Source organism: Octopus bimaculoides, chromosome 9 (assembly GCF_046866305.1).
Source record: "Octopus bimaculoides isolate indiv1 chromosome 9, ASM4686630v1, whole genome shotgun sequence".
NCBI classification, from domain to species: domain Eukaryota; kingdom Metazoa; phylum Mollusca; class Cephalopoda; order Octopoda; family Octopodidae; genus Octopus; species Octopus bimaculoides.
In genome coordinates this window covers 34,548,006-34,573,005 of record NC_142936.1, presented here as the reverse complement: position 1 = coordinate 34,573,005, position 25,000 = coordinate 34,548,006, and the positions used below count along the sequence as shown (strand labels likewise).

General features: G+C 37.3%; 1 protein-coding gene across 3 annotated transcripts in view; it reads left to right on the top strand.

Moving 5' to 3' along the window:
- The window catches only part of LOC106882578 (uncharacterized), a 109,368-nt gene that overhangs the window by 27,418 nt on the left and 56,950 nt on the right, over positions 1-25,000 (top strand). The window contains exon 2 of one of the 3 annotated variants that reach the window (XM_052970584.2): positions 3,123-3,208. The exons of 1 other annotated variant lie outside the window; for it this stretch is intronic. In XM_052970584.2, coding sequence (XP_052826544.1) covers positions 3,191-3,208 — 18 coding nt within the window. In that variant the 5' untranslated portion in view covers positions 3,123-3,190. Of the gene's footprint in view, positions 1-1,312; positions 3,209-25,000 lie in introns of those variants that run through there. One more of the 3 variants, XM_089357398.1, reaches the window with a different exon arrangement.

The window sequence follows — 25,000 nt, the reverse complement described above, 5'->3', positions numbered from 1 at the left end:
TTTTCAACAGGCACAACGTTTGGGTCTCATTTAGTTGTGCCCCCAATATTAAGAGCATTCTAGTTAGCATCCCTAGGCTACAGGAAGGAGCAGGTTGTTCATGCAGGATCCACAGCAGTTGCCCAGTAGGAGGCCACTGCAAAACCAAAGGAGTCATCTATCAAGCCAAAGTACGAGCAAACCCTACCAATTCTGCTGGGAGAAACAATAGCAGCTGTGATGCAGCAATAGAGCCAACAACACCACCACCACCACAGTGGACAATTTTGGAACCTTCAATAACAGCAGCATCAATGACACCCCCGATGGCACCATCACTAACATTGCCTACAGGAACGTCACCTCCAACACCAACCTAACCAACAGCTTCCCTGATGTCCACAGTAGCAAACCTGCTAACATCCACACTGGCAGGACTGATTGTAGCAGCAGTAACAGACCCAGTGCTGACACCAACTTTATCAGCAACAACAACAGCAGAAGCACCAGCATAAGCTTGACTAATGACACCTCTGGCAACAGTAGCAGTGCCTCCATAACCGGCAATGGTGATAGTATTACCAATGCCACCACCACCCCCACCTTCACCAACAGCAACAGCCCCGGCTCCAGTAACAGCACCGTTGATGATGACTGCAGCAGCAGCAACAACATCAACACCATTAGTAACAACATAAACAGGTGCAACATAAACAGGGCCGGTAACATTACCGACACAACCACCACCTCCAGTGGCAGCAACACCAACACCAGCAGCTCCAATACCGACACCAGCAGTCCCAACACCAGCAGCCCCAGCTCCAACATCATCAACAGTGGCAACAACATCATCGACAATAGTAACAACATCAACAGCAGCAGCAATATCATCAACAGCAGCAGCAGCAGCAACAACAGCAGCAGTAGTGACAACAACAATCATAATACATACAGCACCAGCATCGCGTGCCCATGGAAATATATTAGTTGTTCTGGAAATTCATTCAAGAAACGTTTTACCAACCATGATTCCTCCTTCAGAGTCCCAGAAAGGAGATATGTAACATTGCTGGCCAGCCACATTTGGCAACTAAAAGACGATGGAGTTCCACACTCGATCTCATGGAAAATCCTCAAAAACCCTCGAAGGTCCCTACATCAACAGGATGAAACGCTGCAAGCTGTGCATAGCTAAATGCATGAGAATCCTAAGGAACTCACTCAAGCCAGGACCTATGCTTAACTCCAGAATGGAAATTTTCAGCCCATGTTTGCATTTTAGGAGATTTCTGCTGGCCTTTTGCGAGCCACTGGCTGGAATTCGATAGCCAATAGCAAAGGTAGATAATCCAGACTTTCCCCTCTGTATTTTAAAGAGGTCATAGGCCAACAGGTCTTGGGGTCTGACGATACGCCATAAAGTTAAACCTTTTATGCATAGGAAAGCCAGGGTAACCCCATAAACCAGCCTCCATCAGGAAAATATATATATACATACTCTGGTATACCCCGCCCTTCTCTTTAAATGTTAAGGGCTTAGCCAGGCCCTTTTTTGACATCATAGATTCCAGCTTTCCCTGCCACCATAAGTACCATTCTATCTTTAATAGATCCACCCTCAAATTATCCTACTCCTCACTGTCTCACAAACACAAACAATTGTAAGGAGAATATTAAATATAGCCATTCTTATAATAGTAATAATTACTTTAATAATATGACTAGTGATACCATTAATAACATAGATAATAAAAGCAAGAACAATGATAGTAATAATAACAATAATAGTAATAATACTACTAATAATAATAATGATTTGGTTGTAGTAGATAAAGAGAAAAGAAAGTGCCAGATAATTGATTTTAGAGTCCCAAATGATGAAAAAATTAATACGAGAGGTATAGAAAAAAATAGTAAAGTACCAGGGCCTAGATATTAAATTACAGAGACTATGGAAAGTGCAGGTAAAATGTATCCCATTAGTTATAAGTGCATTGGAAACTATTCCTAAAGATCTGAACAGATGGCTAGAGGAAATAGGCATAAAACCCAGTTTAGTACAGCTCCAGAAAACATTGTTATTAGGGATCAATCAGTTCAAAGCTACAGTCATGCACAGCAGCCATTGAAACCAAGGACTTGTGTGCTGGAGCATTGTCCTAATGTAACAGAACCCCTTTTGTCAGTTTTCCTGGGCATTTGGTCTTGATAGCCTTTCATAATTGCCTCAGCAAGTTGGCATAGTACTCTCCATTAATGATGTGGCCCTTCTGAAGAAAGTCAATAAACACAATGCTTTTTGCATCCCAAAAAACTGAGGCCATCACCTTCCCTGCAGATGAAACAACCTTGGTCTCCTTTGGAGCAGGTGAGGAGGGGTGTTTTCATTACATAGATTGTCTCTGGCTCAAAGTGATGAACCCTGGGTTAGGAAACATTCAAAGAAACCAGCTGGATCTGCCTCAAACAATGTTAAATCTTTCCATGATGTGATCAGCCTGGGGTACTTTTGATCAGATGTCAGAAGATGTGGCACCCACTGAGTAGAAACCTTCATCATGCCAAGTTCATTGTGCAGAATATTCTCAACTCTCTCACAGGAAATGTTAATAGCATTGGCTATTTGATATATAGTAATGGTGAACATGATCAACTCCCACAGTCTTATTCTATGAACCAGATGAAAATTAAAACATAAATTCTCTTACAAGAAATTGTCCTTTATTGTAGTTATATAATGTGTGGCATCTGTGTCCTTTATTGTAGTTATATAATGTGTGTCATATGGCATCTGGATTAAGGGTATCATTGTTTTTTATATATTTTGATATATGAAACAAATGAATTGGTGAAAGTTTAGTGACTGTGAAAATTGAACATGTTTCCAAATGTATTTGTCCCTTAATATTGTTGTTGAAACTTTATTTATTTACCCCTGTTTTAGTAAAGCTGTGATTCATAGATATTTGACCCATGACCAGCCATGATCACCTCATCTTATCTTTTCAGATAGTGAGTGCAATTTAGATTACATTTTTCAATGTAACTTTCTTTTGTAAACAGTAGAGTGTGGTTTGAGAGAGATTCAACTACTATTTCTAAATTATGCCACAGTTTTGATTCCAACCTTTCTTTAATTGCAGTTTGTCTTCCTGCAAAGGGTAAATACAGGGTGTTTGTTTGTGTTAGAATATGAAGCAAACAGTGAAAAATGTCAAGCATTTCAGTCGTATGTATTCAGAACACCCATTTAAAAAAGCAACATTTTTCCTGAATTTTTTGTAGACAACTTGAAGGATATATATGTTACTATTTTCATGTTATGTTGTGAGTTTTTTCTTCTCTATTTGCACACCTTAAAACAATGAAAATACATGAGATTTTTTTGTCTTTTCTGTGTTCTGATGATTCATTCAGATACAAATGAGTGACAACGACTCCTTGAGTATTATAAATTTGACTTAATATACCACCTGTTGATATTTTAATACTTTTGTGTAAGCTGTTTGTAGTTTGGCTTCAAGATAAACTAGTTATTCCTGTTATCTATCTAATCCCTACCTCAGTGTTGTTTACATACCCTGTTAAACTATGTAAAGATCATGTATTTGTTACAACTGAAGGCTTGTTGTGTACTTTTGGTTTATGCAGCTGATACAGTAGAAATAGTTAGTTGTATAGAAATGAAGGATAACCTGGAAAAATGTTCTTCAGTTTTGTTTCTATTTTTGCCTCTTATACTTGCAATTATTTACTGTTGCTATTATATTATATATTTTTTAAATTATTTTTATTTTAGAGGTCCTGCCTGAAGTGTGGGATCTTTATAAACAGGTTGTTAAAGTTTCTTAAGAATCACATTGGCTGACAAGAGTAAACATGACCATATTGTAGTAGTGTTATTAATAGTTTTAAGGTGGCAAACTGGCAGAATTGTAAGAGTATCAAAAGAATGGCCTCTGGTATTTGTTCCAGTTCTTTGTGTTATGAGTTCAATTCCCACTGGGGTCAACTTTTCTTTTCATCCCTCTAAGGTTGATAGAATAAAGTACTGGAGTCAATGGTATAAACTAAATCCTTCTCAAAATTACTAGCCTTGTGTCTAAATTAGAAACTATTAGCATTGTTTAACTCTAAGTCACCCTTAATCAACAATAGATATAATCATAGACTTTCCCATCTTTTGTATTTAGGGCAACATTACTTATTATACTCTTAGCTTTTTTAAGACGGTAGAGTCTGATTTAAAAGAGATCTGACTGCTAAATGTTACAAATCAAGACTCCTTCGTTGGTTCAAGTGTAGTTGTGCTGTATTATTTATGCTTCAAAAATTACAATTTATTCTAATATTTGCATTTCTTTATCTATGCAATACCAACCACATGGTCTTGCTTGGAGAAAGCAGTATTGACATTTCTTGATTAGTGTTGTTGTTATTGTTGTCCTAGTAATCCTTGACCCAGCAGATATATCATTATCACTATCTTTATCTCATTTTTCCAGATACTGTATCTGAAGAACCATACTATCCAATATCTCCTTTCCTTTTCAAAATGGGAGGGTGGGAGTTGAGGGAGACACAACTACTATTTTTAACAGGTCTAGTAACTACTTGAAGACTTTTTATTGCTGTAATCTCTTTTCTTTGCTACATAGGATTGGTTTATGGAAAATAAACAGCAAAATAAATCGTTCTTCAATTATACCAAAAACCTCCCATCTCCTGCTAAGAGAGCTGCAACTCCTCATTGGAAATATTGGTATTGGAAATCATTATATTCACTTTCTACCATTCTTTAATGAGATGGCAGCACCAAATAGTCAGATTGATGCTGTTCATTTAGAAGGGATTATGAAATTATATTACAGTTGTTGTCATAAGTGTAAATTATTGTTGTTTTAACATTGGTGCCTTTATCCTGGCAATGGAAAATGAATGTTAAAATGATGATGAATCTGTAATACATATTCCAAAATTTGATTTAATTACTTTCTTTTAAAACTTCTTTGGTTTAAGCTTTATATTCATGAATCCACTGTTACCTTTGAGTAAATTCTTATTCTTACTTTCCATAGATTTCAGAGGATGAAAACATATCACCCCATCTCCACCCCACAGAAGGGTCACCAGTTTTATTATTAGTTCCTTTGGTTTAACCAAGAGGAAGCAATACATGTATGACATCAGGTCCTCCAAGACTTGTGCAACTGATATGCAGTTGTTATTCAGTTTGTGCAGTGACTGACTACAGGAATACTCTGAGTAAATAAAGAATTCAGGAAGATTGACATTCTAGGGAAGAAAAAGATAAAGTGATTAGTGTGAGCATGGGAGGAGAAAATATAGTATGAATGAGAGATGAGTATATTGATGGGTTTGGGAGGAGGTGGTACACAATCAATTAGCTCCAAGATACAGAGGCCATTATACTAGTACAGAGTAAGAAGAAATTACATGTGCTGGCTAGAGGTCAGTGCTGAGTGAATGTCAGTTAGTCAGGATACAGTTTATGAATTTTGTGTGTGTGTGGAGTAGTCAGTCCACTGTTGAATTCACTGGGGCTATGTGAAATGACAGCAACAGGCTGAAATATTTTCTGGCCTCAACAAGGGAGCTAAATTTACAAAGTAACACCAGCCAATAGGTCATTGGTCAACTTTTATGTTGCTGTTTTTTCAAATAATGAACAATTCCTCCCATAAAATATCAAACATTCTTTACTGTGTTGTTAAGAAGATATGAATTGCTGACCACATCTACTTGTCAATACAGTCCCAAGATACTCAGTCATCTACAATCTTCAGAATGTTTACTTTAATAAAGTGTGCAAATAAGACTGGAGGCATGCAAACAAATTGGTGTGGAACAACTAGTTTGTCAAGGAGATATAATGTAAACAAACACTATTACCTCTAGCATGAGAAATGACATGATATTGTTGACTTTGAAAAACAATTCAGGTAGTAATTATTTTCAATAGTTTGAAAAGCTACACTTATGATTTTTAGCAGGGTGTGTGTGTTTAATCTGCAATGGGAGTAAAATGTATTGTGTCATCCCATAAATAAGGCAGATTTTTCACTTGCATAAACTAAAAGTCGGAGTGGGGATGGAATAAACTACCTGCACCAACTTGCTATAAAAGCATATAGTAATTTTATCTTATCCTTATTCTTAGTGCAAATTTTGAAAAGTGCAGTTCAATTTTAACACTTATTTTGCAATGCTATAACGGAAGTGGTAAAGGAGCATATTCAGCATATTTTGCTTTATGAGTTCAATAAAGGCAACAACGCAATGGAAAGTGCAAGGAATATTAATGCAGTATATGGGGATCAGACAACAAGCATAAACCAGTGTCAACAATGGTTCCAGAAATTCTGAGCCAGAAACTACAGCCTAAAAGATGAGCCTCCTCCTGGAAGATCTGTAGGGCTTGACAAGGAAGTCCTGCAAACCTTGGTGGAACAAAATCCCATCGTAACTGTTGAGAAACCAGCAGAGAAGCTTGGATTTGGTCATTCAACCAGTCATTCAAGTCAGTGCTAGAACAACTAGCAGAGAAGCTTGGATTTGGTAATACAACTATTCATCGACACTTGCATGCCATTGGAAAAGTCAACAAATTGGGTCACTGGGTTCATCACAAACTTTCTGAGTCTAATGGCATGCAGAGAGCGAATGTGTGCTCTTCTTTGCTGTCACATCTCATGAATGAACCTTTTTTGGACTGAATAGTGACTGGTAATGAGAAATGGGTTCTCTAGAGAAATGTCAAGTACCGAAGACAGTGGGTAGGGAAAAGAGAAACACCAGCACCCCAGGCTAATGAAGGTCTTCACCCATGTAAAGTGTTGTTATCTGTTTGGTGGGATATGAAATGTTTAGTCCACTTCAAACTTTTAAACCCAAACTGAACAATAACAAAGGAGATCTACTGTGAACAGCTTAAGTCAGCACTAGAAGCAAAATGACCATCTTTGGTTTCAAGATGAAAAGATGTTCTTCCATCAGGATAATGCTTGGCCATATACAATGAGGATGACATTCCAAAGGCTGGAGCAGTTTGAATGGGAGACGATGCCCCACCCACCATATTAGCCGGACATTGTCCCATCTGATTATCATTTATTCTGCATTCTTCAAAATCATTTGGATGGAAAAAATATGAATTCTGTAGATGAGGTCAGAACAGTACTGGAGGAGTATTTTTCATCACGGACAGGCAAATTTTGGAAGAGGGACCTTGCAAGTCTCCCAGATAGATGGAAGAGCATTGTAGAAAATGAAGGGGAGATTAAAAAAGAACTTTGTTTATCTTAATTTTGAAAAATAAAAGAAGTATAAAAAAACCGCATTATTTATGGGGTGACCCAATATAAGCTGTGGTAACTAACAAAGGAACACCTTTGTCATTTTTGCGTTTGCTTAATTAGAGCTTCCAAACTCTCTAAGAATCCTTTACATTGTGGATTACATGTTTTAAGAGCTAAATTTTGGGATGGCATATTCTGTAAATAAAGATGGCTTGGAACCAATTAAAACACTAACAAAATTCGTTGATTAACTACCACTATTCCAAAAGCCTTTTTATTCAGTCTGAGATAGCTGGGGTTACCAATGAAAATGAATAAACAAATACAGAGGCAGAAAATTTGGGTAGATGAAATATTTTTTTTCCCCTTTTTGTTATCATTATGATTGAAGTTTTTTGCTTCAGTGACATTTCTGTTAATTAATGTTTCAAAAAACTTAATTCAATAGTGTAATCACTTATAATAACTATATGCATAGTACCTTGGGTAAGTATGTTTTGCTACAGATTCGGAATAATGACCAATCCAAGTAAAAAAAAATTAGTTGACAGAAACTGCAGTAATTCATTGTTTGTATATATATATATATATATATATATATATATATATATTTGTATATATATATATATATATATATATATATATTTGTATATATATATATATATATATATATATATATATATATATATATATATATATATATAAGAAAGAAAAGAAATGTAAAAGTGTAAAAGTCACAGAAAGTTTGTATGATAAAGTTTACGGTGATATTAGGATCATATTACATCATTACAAATGAAATAAGAAATATATATATATATATTTATTTATTTATTTATACACACACGTAAGTATGAACAGTAATTTATATCTAAAAATTGTGGATTGCGTACATATATAACTTTTTTGTATGTGTTGAAATTCCATAATTGAATAAAATAAACCAATCCAATAGAAAATGAACTCATAAGAGTCATGTAGGACCTCTTGTGACTCAGGTTTGAATATGAATGGGTGTCTAGGAGTCAAGTAATTAAGTGACAATTAGTAATACAATTAAAATGAATTGGTGTTAAGTTCAGGTTTGTATTTTTGGATGAAATATGTCTCTTTATTGAGTCAGGCTTGTGTAGAAGTCCAGTCAGCAAATTTATATAGAGGGAAAATAGTGAATTTGGGTTGTTTTTGTTTCGTACATACGGCAATATGTTCACTGAGATAAATTTGGCGGTGTTGTGGTGAGGCTATCTGCTGACGATGCACTGTACAACGTTGACGGATAGAATTCCCTGTGCTACCGATATAGTCTTTCTGGCAGCCCGAGTATCCGATTACATAGGTCAGATTTTCGGATGCACAAGTGAAATTTGATTTAATTGTAAAGTGCTACCCTTGTTTAAAATAGTATTCTGACCCTTCCAAAAGGTTGGGGCATGTACCACAGTTGGGGCAATTACATTTTTTTATTTTGGGGCTTGTTGTGGAGGGGAATAATTTTGCATTAGTTAGCAGTTTCTTTAATGACTTAGGTTGTTTGTTGCTTTTGACAATTTTAATGTTACATAAAATTCTTTTTAGTTTTGGGTCCTTGTGTAGTATTGGTAGGTTTTGTATGATTGTGCTGAATGCTTCTTTGTTTCTGGAGTTGTATGTGGAAATGTAGGGTAGTGTTTTAAGGAGAGGTTTGTTAATGTCTTTGGTTTTTCTTAATGTCTCGGTGTTGATAGATTTGGCACATTTTATTCCTTCATTAATGAGCTGGATTGGGTAGTGTCTATCCAGGAGGACATTTTTCAGTTCTTGTAGTCTTAAATCTCTAATTGTTTTTTCTGAGACAATAATGCAGATTCTTCTTGCAAGGTTGAAGGGGATGTTTGTTTTTGTGTGTCTAGGATGGCAAGAGCTAAAGAGAAGATATTGTTTTCTATCTGTTGTTTTATAAAAAATGTCTGTTTCAATTTTGTTGTTGTTTGTTTTTTTTAATTAGAATGTCTAGGAATGGAAGTGCCTCCTGGTTGTATTCCATTGTGAATTGAATGTTTGTGTGGATGCTGTTCAGAAGTGTTTTAAATTCTAGGAGTTTGTTTAAGTTGTTATTCCAGAGTATGAAACAGTCATCCAGGGATCTCTTCCAATTCTCTTCAATGTATTGGGCGAGAGGGTCTCCAAATTTTTGCAGTGAATTCTGATATATTTTTTTCTCTAAGAATCCCATTGTGAGGTTGTCAATGGTAGGTGCTACTCTCGTGCCCATCACAATTCCCCATATTTGGCGGTAGCAGTTGGTGCCAAAAATGAAATGATTATTCTGGAGAATGAATTTAATTGATTCAATGATGAAGATTTTGTTTATTCATTCTGGTATTTCCTTTGGATGTAGTTCAAGCCAGAATCGCTTTCATTCCATAATCATGTGGAATATTGGAGTATAGGTTTATAACATCGGAGGAGACCATGAGGGATTCTTCCCCGAACTTTTCTGGGAGATGGTTCAGCATGTCTAAATCATCTCTGATGTAGCTTCTAATATGTTTTAGATATGGCTTCAGGAGAATGTCCATGAAGTAACTTAATCTGTGTGTCTCACAGGATGGAAAGAAATTAATGAACTACAAAACAAATAGAAATTGCAATCAAAAAAGCAGACAAAGGCAGCGCAGTGGTAATTATGGACACATCCTACTACAAAAATCTAGTCATGTCTTTACTAAACAACGAGTATTATGAAGAAATCAACAACTACAATCCCTCCAAAATAATGAAAACCCTCTCCTCACTAATACATACCCATGGGAAAGACCTCACAAAAAAAGCAAGTAGATTTCCTAACAAATTTCAAATACAAACCCAGCCTTTTCTATGGCCTCCCCAAAATCCACAAAAGCCCAACCATCAATGAAACCATCAACAAATCACCACATACATACATACATACACCAACACCAGGAGACCTAAAATTACAACCTATCATAGCTGGCCCATCCTGTGAAATGAAAGAGTAGAAGAATAGAATAGTGGGAGAAGAGGAGGCAAAAGAACAAGAGAAAGGTAGAGAGAAAATGAAAGAGCAAAAGGATAGATTAGTAAGAAAAAAGGAAGTAAAAGAATAAGAGAAAGGAAAGGAGAAAACAAAAGAGTAAAAGGATAGAATAGTGGGAGAAGAGAGAAAAAAACGAAAGAATAATAGGAAGAATAGAGTTGCATTAGAGTTATTAGGATAAAACTTACTTGGAAAGGATGCATGGCGTTCAATCATATAATAATATAAATAATATATATATATATATATATATATATATATATATATATATATATATATATATATGCATATGATGATGGCTGTCTACTCGTGACCGAGGAAGACCATTGCCAACCTTCAGGAACATTGTGCGCTCTGGGACTAACTTACATTTTGCATTTGCGGCTTCATTGGTGGCTAATGAGCCCTGCTTTTGACAAGCATACACGACTGCAAACATTGCAGATTAAGCTTTCCCCATTCCGAGCCATGCGCTTTCGCGCAGCTCGCTTAAGTTCTTCATGCTGGATACGTGCTCTCTCAAAAGTGTCGATCCCCTCCTTAACTTGTTTCCTCCATCCATGGCGATGACAGGCATTGTTCTCCCAGTCAGTGTCCTGCATATCACAGGCCTTTAATGGGGACTTGACAGTCCTTAAAGCGCAGCCTTGGTTTCTGCCAGAGTCTTCTTCCATTCACAAGTTCTCCATATAGCATCTGCTTAGGAATCCTGCTATCCTTCATTCTAATAAGGTGTCCAGTCTAACATAACCATTGCTTGTGCATCATTGCCTCAATACTCAAGATATCAGCTGTCCTCAGGATCTGTGTGTCTGGAATTTTTGAGGTCCAGCCAACATTGAGAATGTGCCTGAGACATCTCTGATGAAAGTGTTCAAGGACCCTTACCTGACGTTTGTACAGAGTCCATGTTTCACATGAGTAGAGGAACGATGTTAGTACACAAGCACAGTACACAGCAACTTTTGTTGGCCTTGCTATGCCATGCTGGGACCAGACACGAGACTGAAGAGACCGGAAGGAATTAGTTGCTCTCTGCAGCCCTGAAAGATATTTCCTCATCCAGAGAGCAAGAACGGCTGAGTGTGCTGCCCAGGTAGACAAACTTGTCTCCTACCTTCAGAATTGTTCCTTCAACCAAGATAGCTGGTTCCATATATGGATTTCCTAGTGCAGGCTGGAACATTACAACAATCTTGTCCAGGCTAATGCTAAGTCCAAATGCCTTGCAAGAAGCAGAAATGCAATTCATGAGTATTTGCATGTCATCCACTGTATGAGCGACTAAGTCACAGTCATTTGCATAAAGGAGGTCACGAATAATAGACTGGAGAACCTTTGAACTGGCAGCAAATCGGTGAAGATTAAAGAGGCAGCCAGAAGATCGATATCTGACATATATTCCCAGAGAGCTAACCTTAGCAAAAGCATGAGTAAAAGCAGCAGCAAAGTACAAAGAAAAGAGAGTTGGGGCAAGGATGTCACCCTGCTTGACACCATTCTCTATAGGAATGGATCCCGCCATGTCACCACCAACATTGACCCAAGCCTCCATCCCATCATGAAATGATTTAATTATAGATACAAAGTGATCCGGACATCCAAGTTTACAGTATCAAAGGCCTTTGTTAAATCAATGAATACCTGGACAAGATCCATATTCTGCTCATAGCACTTCTCCTGCATCTGTCTTGCTGTGAAAATCATATCCATTGTCCCTCTACCAGGTCGAAAGCCACATTGAGATTCAGATAGGACATCATTTACGAGACACCCATTCAGACGGGTAAGAAGAATATTTGCCAGAACCTTGCCAGCAGCTAATAATAGAGCAATACCTCTGTAGTTACCACACATACACATTGTTCTGACTCCTTTTCCTTTATATAGAGGAAGAATAATTGCATCCTTCCAGTCCTTGGGGATTTCCCCATCCCTCCATATAATAATATAAATAATATATATATATATATATATATATATATATATATATGCATATATACATACGTATACATACACCCTTACATGTATACATATAAACATATGCATATGTGGGCACAGGACATCACAAAACATAAACTACAAAAAATACGAAGTATGAGGACATGGAATAAGGACTTTTTTTTGCAAGCAATGAAAGAAACAAATGGAAAACAAGACAAGCAACACAAAGAATGACCCTTCATCAGTTCTCAGCTGTTTTTCTAATCTGTATTTCGAGCAATTCATGACAAGATACACCTTCGATAAAACAGTTGCTCCCGCAAAGCAAATTATATAAAATTTGCGATCTTGCAGAGAGTCAAGACTGGTGACAAAAACAGGACAATGAAAACAAACAAGAAGGGCTGCTAAGTCTAAACAAGGTTGTGGTGACGAAGATGAAGAAACAAGTCTGCAAAGGAGACATATATATACATATACATACATACATGTATATATATATATATATATTTATACATATATATATATATATATATATATATATATATATATATATAAATGAGAATGTGTGTCTGTCTGTCTGTCTGTCTGTGTGAATCCCTAAAACTCGAGAACTACGCAACCAATTTCATTCAAATTTTACACATGCCTTACTTAGGGTTCCAGTTGTGTTTTAGTCAAAATAAATTACTAACTTCTTGCAGAGTTCGAGCACACGGCAACATAATATCTCCTCCACTATTTAAGTATTACGTGTCAAAAGTGAAACAAAAACACTCATGTCAAATACTTTCACTTTAAAAATGAAACTATTCCACTAACTGAAACAATCACATTTCGATACTGTAGTGACAGATACTTTCACAGAGAGAGAAAGAGAGAAAGAGTGAGACAGAAAGAGAGAGACAGAGAGAGAGATGTATATGTATACATATACATGTATATGTACACCATTTCGATACTGTAATGACAGATACTTTCAGAGAGAGAGAGAGAGAAAGAGAGAGAGAGAGATGTATATGTATACATATAGATGTACACGTATATGTATATATATATAGATCTATACATACATGTATATGTATACATATGTGTAGATGTATATATATATATAGATGTACATGTAATATGTACACATATATACATATATACATGCATACAGATATCTATACATATATACACCCATCACACACACATACACATGCACACAAACACACACATTAGTCATTTGTTTTCTTATCCAAAACTACGTCAAAAGTACTGAATGGATCTTTATGAAATTTGGAAATTATATTCTTTGCATAACGGCCATAACTCCCATGAAAATTCATATATTTTTGATGTTGATGAAATTTTAACCCGAACATAACAGATGAGCATTATTTAGAAAATGATGTCACACGTTATCGAGGCTACCATTCTTTCTGGATGTGCAAAAAGGGATGACGTCTTTATTCCAAGAATTCCTCTTACTCCATCAGGAGCAGACATTCCTTTTACATTCAGAAGACTACAATTCCCCCTTCGTGTGACTTTTGCCATGTCCATAAACAAATATCAGGGTCAAACACTGTCTGTAGCTGGTCTTCTCTTGGAAGAGCCCTGCTTCTCACATGGACAACTGTATGTTGACTGCTCAAGAGTGGGCAGCAACAAAAAACCTATTTGTATATGCTCCACAAGGGAAAACAAGGAACATAGTTTACAATGAGGTGTTATAATCACAACAGCAAGAAAGTATGTACATGATCACCTTCTTTTACGAAACTTCATTGACTTTCATATATTTATATTGATATACATATATATACGTGTGTTTGGGTGCGTGTGTGTATATACATCTCTATATATAAAGATGATGCGTAGTCTAGACGGCGTTTTTAGATTTCATTATTCTCTTTAACCCGGGCAACGCCGGGTATTTCTGCTAGTATATATATATATATACACACACATATATACACATATATATATACACACACATATATATACATATATATATATATACACACATATATATACACATATATATATATACATATATATATACACACACACACATATATGTATATACATATATATACATATATATATGTATATATATATATGAGTATGTATATATATATATATATATATATATATATATATATATATATATAATATTGGGGCAAGCGAAAGCGAAATCGGGATTTTCGAGCAAGATAGTTGCCAGTGCCCCTGGACTGGCTCTTGTGCGGGTAGCACATAAAATACACCATTTTGAGCGTGGCCGTTGCCAGTACCGCCTGACTGGCCTTCGTAGGATTTTCGAGCGAGATCGTTGCCAGTGCCCCTGGACTGGCTCTTGTGCGGGTGGCACATAAAATACACCATTTTGAGCGTGGCCGTTGCCAGTACCGCCTGACTGGCCTTCGTGCGGGTGACACGTAAAAGCACCCACTACACTCTGAGTGGTTGGCGTTAGGAAGGGCATCCAGCTGTAGAAACTCTGCCAAATCAGATTGGAGCCTGGTGTTGCCATCCAGTTTCACCAGTCCTCAGTCAAATCGTCCAACCCATGTTAGCATGGAAAGCGGACTTTAAACGATGATGATGATGATGATATGTATATATGTATATACATATATATACATATCATCATCATCATCATCGTTTAACGTCCGCATTCCATGCTAGCATGGGTTGAACGATTAGACTGAGGACTGGTGAACCCGGATGGCTACACCAGGCTCCAATCTGATTTGGCAGAGTTTCTAGAGCTGTATGCCCTTCCTAATGCCAACCACTCTGAGAGTGTATTGGGTGCTTTTACGTGTCACCGGCACAAAGGCCAGTCAGGCGGTACTGGCAACGGCCACGCGCAAAATGGTGTATTTTACGCATCACCTGCACAGGAGCCAGTCCAGCAGCACTGGCAACGATCTCGTTCGAATGTCTTTACACGTACCACCGGCACAAGTGCCAGGAGGGCGACACTGGGCACAGGTGCCATCACGATTTCGCTTTCGAAATCATAATTGAACCAAATTCGATGACTGGCACCTGTGCCAGTGGAGCGCTAACAGCACCGTCCGAGCATGATCATTGCCAGAGCATCTGTCTGACGTCTGTGCTAGTGGCACGTAAATAGCACCATTTGAGCGTATTCATTACCAGCATCACCTTACTGGCACTTGTGCTGGTGGCACGTGAAAGACATTTGAGCGAGGTCGTTGACAGTGTCACTGGACTGGCTCCTGTGCAGGTGGCATGAAAAAACACCATTTTGAGTGTGGCCATTGCCAGTACTGGCTGACTGGCCCTCGTGCCGGTGGCACGTAAAAGCACCCACTACAGTCTCGGAGTGGTTGGTGTTAGGAAGGGCATCCAGCTGTAGAAACTCTGCCAGATCAGATTGGAGCCTCATGTAGCCATCTGGTTCACCAGTCCTCAGTCAAATTGTCCAACCCATGCTAGCATGGAAAGTGGACGTTAAACGACGATGATGATGATGATGATGATGATGATATATATGTATAATCATCATCCTCATCATTTAACGTCCACCAGCATGGATACCAGTTGCAATGTATGCATATGTATCCACCCATGCCAGTATGGCATTTAGAAAGTGGCTCCCACATAAAATGCAGGTATGAACTGTAAGACACAGAATCTCATATATTGCATTATTTGCCCCAGCTGCAAGGAAAATTATATTGGCAAAACAAAGAATTCCCTTTGCCAACGTGCAAGAATCCACAGACAACACATCAGACAATAGGAACTACACAAGATTCCCCTGAGCAAACAACTAGAAATATGCAGTAAAGGAAAATTTAAAATCTTTCCCTTCTACAAATGTTCAAGAGATGACCCAAAGTTCTGAAAGGCAATGGAACTATATTTCATCAAAAAATTCTCTCCAATATTAAATGTTTGAAAGAGAAGCAGAGGAACTGCATTTTGTCAAAAAAATTGGAAAGAGAAACAGAGACAATATGCATGAACATCCCTTCAAATGAAAGAAATAATGAACACTACATGGTTAGTTCACACAGACATTGTGCCCAGCTAATATGACTGGGGAGAAATAATACAAGTACTTGAATGCTCCAATGAACGCTGTATTACTGTCTAACAATATCCACATACTATGTAAGGTGACATTAATGTATACTAGATGGTTTTGGTGTTTGTCAAGAGAGCTTCTTTATGGTCATTTTAGTTTATTAATAGTAACGATAATGAATGAAAAGAAAACATTTATACTACACTGTTACTGTTGTTTCTGAATGTAGTTCCAGTGTTAATAACATGATATTCATTGCTTTATCTCAACAAAATAAATGGTCAGATATATATGTAACATTGGGATTTTGGCAACTGTTGTTCTTATAGACTCATAATACTTACATATATCTGGGAGAAAATACTAGAGCCATTTTACCACTTATTAGAAAGGATATATAATGTAACTACTTGGCAAAGTAATTCATGTAAAAATATCTCTTTTGAATTATCTTATCCAAGCAAGCAAAAAAAATAATTCTACCAAATTATGAAAGATACTTTAAAATATATTTAAACAGGTCCTGCTTTGTTATATAATTTATATCTTACAGAGTGGTTTCCAGCTATGTAAGCAATGTACATTCTATTACACAACTCATTCATGATGTTTGATTAAATATACATAGAGAATAGATTGAATTATAAACAGTACTGTAATCAAATTATTTTTATATTCTGACTTTATTTTTCTAATTTATGAAAGTTGTACTAATGAAATATTTAGTGTTTGTTTGTGTAAAACATAGAATTACACAGAATATGTGATTTGGCTCTACAGGAGTGAACAAATGTACGATTTCATTGGACTTAGAACTCTCTTTATTTTCATACTTTATAGTTGTGACTGCACCCACTTAAGGATAACTTTCTTCTTCCTCTTTTTTTCTTGTTTTTCACATCTCACTTCCTAAAATTGACGTCTTGAAAGGTCATTTAGCCATTACCTACCACTATGTATATAACGAGAAAATGTGTACATTTACAAACATGTTGATAGGTATGCAATGAGAAAGGAAAGAGGAGAAAGAAAAATGCTTTGTAATGAAATTTCAATAGGTTGACCACATCAAATTGAAAAGAAACCTCTCTCTCTTTCTCTCTCTCTTTCTCTCTCTCTCTCTCTCTCTCTCTCTCTCTCTCTCACATTGTCTATCCTTCCCCCTTTGCTTTTCTTCCCCTTTCTCAATTGTCCTGCTCCCTATCTCCCTGTCTTTTTCCTTTTCTCCAAATAACAAAATTTTCTCTTCTTCTAAACAAACAATATAATTGGAAAGAAACCTCTCTCTGTCAATCTTTTCTCCACCTTGCTCTTCTTTCTCTTTCTCAATTGTCCTGCTCCCTATCTTTCTCTCTTTCTCCAAAAAGCAAAAAAAATTTTCTCCTCTTCTAAACAAAACAACAACAAAAAAAAAACATCCGATTCACATAAAAGACAAGGAAACATTCTGTTTTTACTATTTTGATTTTAATTTTTTTCATGGAGAGTTCAGTTAAGCGAACAAAAGCACTAATAGAAAATTATCCAGAATTCTGACTGCCCCCTTTTTCTCAATATACAATATCTGTATACCACTTCAAATAATACATACATACATATATATATATATATATATATATATATATATATATATATATTGCGGAGATATACTTGCATAGCAAGTGACCTGACCTGAGATCGTGTGCTGGAACAAAAACAATTGCAGCGTAGAAGGTGTTTATAAGCCATTTAAAATAACACACAAAAACCGTTAGATGTTGAAGTGAATCTAAAGGTTTTTTTGTGTTATTTTAAATGGCTTATAAACACCTTCCACGCTCGAGCGTCCAGTAACACAATCTGTATCACGTCCTCACGTTGTTGTTTTTTTGTCTTTTTCCTTTTTTGAACCTATATATATATATATATATATATATATATATATATATATATATGTATAAACATAATTAAGGGATCAGCAAGCATTTGCTTCACCATATACCAAAGTTCAGAAATAGCAGCTAAAAAAGCTGAGACTCCAACAGATAGCATTACTTGTAACTCACAAAGGCAAAAGCTTTCAGATTGTGTTGAGGCATGATATTCACTCGTTCATACTTGCGCGGTTTGCTAGCATAGTCGAATGTACTACTGGAATATCATACCGATGACGGAAATTGAAATTTATCATTCATAATCCAGAAACGCGTCTATGATTAACTTTAAATGGTTAGTTTTCATTGTTTTTTTCTTCTTGTTTTTGCCTTTGTGAGTTACAAGTAATGCTATCTGTTGGAGTCTCAGCTTTTTTAGCTGCTATTTCTGAACTTCGGTATATGGTGAAGCAAATGCTTGCTGATCCCTTAATTATGTTTATAAATGTATGGGAACTTTTAAATAAGTTCTCCACTGATAATGGTGCTTACATACCGAAGGGCTTGGTAAAAATTATTAATTGTTGATTTATTAATAAATTAATAAATTGATAAATCTTTACCCTTTTAATTTGTAATAATTTATATATATATGTATGTATATGTGTGTATGTACATATGTATAAGGCCTGAAGGTCAATGATGAAAAGGAGGGGACTGAGAACTGAGTCTTGATGAACCCCTAACTGCACACCAAATTCTGCTCCTAATTAATTGGGATATAACTCTCTACATAATTTTCATCACCTGGTCCAGGAGTTTGATGCCTCTATAATTGCTTCTATCTAAAGCATCACCCTTTCCCTTGTAGCAGCTAACAATAATGCTGTTACACCAATCACTGGGTATTACACCTTCCTGAATGACCTCTTTAACTATGTGAATGACTAACCCATATCCTACCTTACCAGATATTTTGAGCATCAGCCATGATTCCGGATGGACCAGGGGCTTTCCTGGTTTTCATGTTTTTAATTGCCTTATCTACCATACTGCTGTCTACTAGGATAGCTGGTCCCTCTGTTGGGTTCACATGAGGGAGACTCTCTTTGTCCCATTCATTCTCTACATTCACATTCAACAGTCTCACATAGTAACTTTTCCACACATCTTTCTCGTCTACATCACTAAATGCAAGCATACCATTATCCATCTGCACACACTTCTGTCCTATGATATCTCAATTCTCACTGACACACTGTCTAACAACCTGGAACACTTAAAGTCTCTGATCTTCACATTGTAGGACATTGGCAAACCTCTACTTTGCTGCTTCTACCCTAGCTAGATAAACCTGACTTCTAGCTTCCCTTTTAGCTTTCTAATATGATTCTTTACTACCCCATCTTTACCATTTTTTTCAGACCCATCTCTTCTCTTTTATGGCCCTATCAACATCACTGTTCCATCACCATGTAATCTTTGGTCTGGTAGAGGCTTTGCTCCAACTACGGATTTGGTGTGTTGCCCTTAATAGATTGTCCAGTAGGAACTTCCAGTTATCCTCTACATCATATCTCTCCATCCTTTTCACCAAAAGCCTCATTAAGAACATCTCTAAATCTCTGCCTATTTGAAGGGTCCTTGAGTTTCCACAACCTCCTTTTTCATATCACCTTGCATCTCTGGATCTTTCTGGCCCTAAGCCTGAAGTCACTAACCACTAGCTTATGTTGAGTTGTACATTCTTCACCCAGGAAAGATTATGCAGAGCATATATCTGTCCCTGTGTCTGGTGAGGATGTAGTCAATTTAGCTGGTGTACCCTCCAGATTGATAAGTGATCAGATGGTTGGCAGGTTTTCTGAAGTTGGTGTTGCAGACCAGTAGCCTTCACACCCTGGAATCTATCAGAGTGTTTTCCAACATGTCCATTGAAGTTCTCTGCCATGATGAGAATGTAGTTGTCTTTCATTGCCAAGGTGGTCTTAAGAAAGAATTTGTAGAAGTGGCCCTTTTGAGTATCTGTGAATCTAGCTGTGTAGAGCATATGCAAAAATAACTGACACAGTTACATCAAACAAGGCTAGGCCATAACAGCAGAATTCAGGACCAGCAGTCCCTGGAAACTACTAAATGCTGATGATCTTGCTCTCAGAGGAGATTCCATATCAGAGCTAAAAGCGAAATTTCAAGTGTGGAAGCAAAACCTGGAATCTGAGGGCCTTATGGTTAACTTAGCAAAGACTAAGGTCCAAGTAAGCAAGAAAACAGACAAGACCCTATCTCCTTCAGGTAAATGGCCCTGTTCAATTTGTAGGAAAAGTGTAGGCAAGAACTCCATATGGTGTATTCAGTGTAAGCTATAGACATACAAGAGGTGCAGAGAATTAATAGGAAGGTTATCAAAGAAGGTAGTGTTCATATATTGAAGATGCAGAGGATCCTTAAAAACTTTAGAGACTCAGGAAATTGATTCTCTCAAATGCCATGGTGGCTCATTAGAAGTACTAGATAATTTCTGCTACCTAGGGAACCAAATTAGTAGTGGGGAAGGATGTATGGAGAGTGTGATAGCTAGAATAAAAATAGGATGGAGGAAATTCAGCAGACTGTTTCCTCTGTTTGCTACAAAATGCTTCTCTCTCCAAGTGAAAGGAAGATTGTATGATGCATGTATTAGATGCTATGTGCAAGAAAGAAGATTGCACTAGTTTGGTTATGTAATGTGGATGGATGCTGACTGCTCCATAAAGAAGTGCTGATCTCTCAAAGCAGATGGAACATGTAGAATTAGGAAACCCAGGAAGCCATGAGATGAAGTACTGAAGAATGGCCTCAGGACACTGACCCTTTCAGGTGAGATGACAAAGGATTGAGGTGCTTAGTGATATGCTGTACTCAAGAAAACCCATCCTCCACAGCAGTAGTGTTAAGACTGATTCCCCTGGTGGAGAGGATTGTCCTGCAAGAGTCCTGTGCCAGTGCCACATAAAAAGCACTTGTGGAAGGGCCATGAAAAAGTACCCAGCACACTCTGTAAAGTGGTTGATGTTAGGAAGGGCATCCAGATGTAGAAACCATGCCAAATCAGACTGGAGCCTGGTGTACCTTCCCAGCTTGCCAGCTCTGGTCAAACTATCCAACCCATGACAGCATAGACAATGGACATGAAATGATGATGATGATGATATATATGCATGTGTGTGTGTGTGTGTGTGTGTGCGTGTACATATATATATATATATATATATATATATATATATATGTATGTATGTATATATATGTGTATGTGTGTTAAATTCAACTTACAATGAAAGTAAACAAAGTTTGCTTTAGAAGCGTTGAGATGTATTGAAAGATACAGAAATAATTTTTTCTCAAATACATGATAATGCTAATACAATAGCATGAACTGGATAAACTATCCATATATTGCAGAAAAATTTGTTACCGGCCAGCCATGAGACTCAAACTGACATCCCTGTGACTACGCATCAAGTGCTTTACCTTTAAGCTAAACTGCCCGATAACAAATTGTTCTGCAATTTCAGGATTTATAAATCTAGCTTTATAAGACGCTAACATTAAATTCAACGTACAATGAAAGTAAACAAACAAAGTTTGCTTTAGAAGCGTTGAGATGTATTGAAAAATACAGAAATAATTTATTCTCAAATGCATGATAATGCCAATACAATAGCATGAACATGACGTGTAATCACAGGGATGTGAGTTCAAGTTTCATGGCTGGCCTTTAACAAATTTTTCTGCAATATATGGATAGTTTATCCTGTTCATGCTATTGTATTAGCATTATCATGCTATAGCTATATATATATATATTTATATATAAATGTGTGTGTGTGTACGTACATATATGTGTGGATATATATAGATGTATATGTGTTTATATGTGTGTGTGTACATATATATATATTTGTATTCGTGTATATATATGTGTATATGTATATATATATATATATATTTACATTTCCCTACTTTTCTTAACATGAAACCAAAGAAATTAGATCCACCAATGTGGTGTTGAACACTCATTTTCATTATTTGACATTTACGTATGTATGTGTGTGTGTGTGTGTGTGTGTACATAAAATCACTTGTAATCAATAACCATACGTGGTATTCCATTAAATAATAATTAAAAAAACATAGTAAATGCATGAACAAATTGGAAATAGACACAGAAGGTCATGAAATCTTAATCAGTTATTGGGCAGACGATCAAATGCAAAGGTGCAAAATTGCATTTGACCCTCTGGCTGATAACTGATGAGGATTTGGTGACCTTCTGTGTCTGATTCCTGTTTGTGCGTTTATTACCTAACATATCTATATATATATGTACGTATGTATGTACATATGCACGCAAGAGAGAAGATTGTGATGGTATAGTCCTGTGATGCATATGATTGAAGACAGCTGCATAAAGAAGTGTTGATCTCTGATGGAGGAGGAAACCTGTGGAAAGGGTAGACCCAGGAAAATGTGGGATGAAGTAGTGAGAAAGGATCTTCAGACATTGGCCCTCCCAGAAGAGATGACAAGGGATGGAAACTCCGGGCGGTTTGCTGTGCTTGTGAAACTGTTGCCATACATACATACAGCTATGTCCTCTATGTCTCTCTCTCTCAGCCTAGAGCTCCATCCCTTGAGGGTTTGTGAGTGCTGATGTCATGTAAAAGGCACTTCTGCTGGTGCCATGTAAGAATAGCTGTGCTAGTGCCATATAAAAGTGCCTGTATCAGTGCCATGTAAAAGCACCAATGCCAGTGTCACTTAAAGGTGTTGGCACCAGTCCCATGTAAAAGTGCCTGTGCCAGTGCCACATAAAAGGTACCTAGTACACTCTGTGAAGTTGTTGATATTAGGAAGGACGTCCAGCTGTAGAAAATGCCAAAATAAGCAATTGGCCCTAGACAACTCCCCAGCTGGCCAGTTCCAGTCAACCCATCTAACTCATGTCAGCATGGAAAACACATATTAAATGATGATGATGAATGCATCACAGAGCCAGAAAGATTGTCAAAAATTGTTGTTTAAGCACCCAAAAATATTGATGTTGATCTCATCAATGAAGAATATTGAAACTCTTTCCATGAAATGAAAAAGTTCCCTTAATTGATGATCAATATTTTCATCATGATGACCCTTCAGAATTCTCTACAGAGTACTTCATCATCGTCATCATCATCGTCGTTTAACGTCCACTTTCCATGCTAGCATAGGTCGGACGATTTGACTGAGGACTGGTGGACCAGGAGGCGACACTAGGCTCCAATTTGATTTGGTAGAGTTTCTAGAGCTGAATGCCTTTCCTAACGCCAACCACTCCGAGAGTGTAGTGGGTGTTTTACGTGCCACCGGCACGAGGGCCAGTCAGGCGGTACTGGCGACGGCCACGCTCGAAATGGTGTATTTTATGTGCCATCTGCACAGGAGTCAGTCCATCGGCACTGGCAACAATCTTGCTCGAATGTCTTTTCACGTGCCACTGGCACAAGTGCCAGGAAAGCGACGTTGGTAACGATCACGCTGGTGCTATTTACATGCCACCGGCACAGAAGCCAGACAGCTGCTCTGGCAACGATCGTGCTCGGACGGTGCTCTTAGTGCTCCACTGGTACAGGTGCCATCTCGATTTCGCTTTCGCTTGCCCCAACAGGTATTTGCAAGTCGATTTTAGTGTTCCTACAAATTTAGTTCGATTCCGATTCACTTGCCTCACCATGTCTTTGCAAGCGGAGTTTAGTGTCCAATGAAGAAATGTTACGCGTAAGTGGGCTGGCTACATCCCTGGCAGAGGCCTTGGATTTTGGTCTCACTTGGCTTGCCGGGTCTTCTCGCGCACAGCATATTTCCAAAGGTCACGGTCACAAGTTATTGCCTCGGTGAGGCCTAATGTTCGGAGGTCGTGCCTCACCACCACATCCCAAGTCTTCCTAGTCCTGCCTCTTCCATAGGTTCCCTCGACCACTAAGGTGTGGCACTTTTTCACGCAGCTATCCTAATCTATTCTCGCCACATGTCCATACCAGCGCAATCGTCTCAGTACAATCGTCTTGTGTATGCTAAATATTTCAGGCTTACTATTGCACATATTAAGATTAAAGACTAATGTAGTAATTATTCCCTGACATACAATTGACCAATGGTACATGTTTAGTTATTCAAGACATTCAAGAAAAAGTGATTAAGGCAAAAATTATAACTGAAGATCCACTTCACAAAAAACTGTATTTATACCAAAAGTTACCCTTTCTTCAGTAGGTGAAAAATTACCATTTACATTATTAATTAGACAAGAGTTCCCGAATAAATCAGCAATGACAAGGATATATTTACCAAAGCATATATTCACACATGGCCAATGGTATGCTGCCTTCTCTAGAATGTCCACAGAGGTTTCCAGGATTGAACATATTGAAACCAAACAGGATTGAAACCAAACAACAAAAATTCCACAAAGGATGTTGTTTACAAGGAAGTTCTCTTTAGAAAGACATTGACAATGAAAACAACAATACAAATTTCAGCCAAACATAACTGCAAAGAGTATTTATCTACACATCAGGCTTGGCATCATTTACACAAAACAACAAAACAATCATTTAAAATCATTGAGTGAATTTGACGCTTGAAAGTAGTTTAGCTTATGGTAAGCTGCCATAATACAAGTTGAACTAGAAAATATTCAAACATATTGGGTATATAAACCTCTCTTTATCCTCCATTCTCTCATTCTTTCCTTTCTCTCCCAACTGGGGTAGCCATGTCTCCTTTTCTTCCTCTC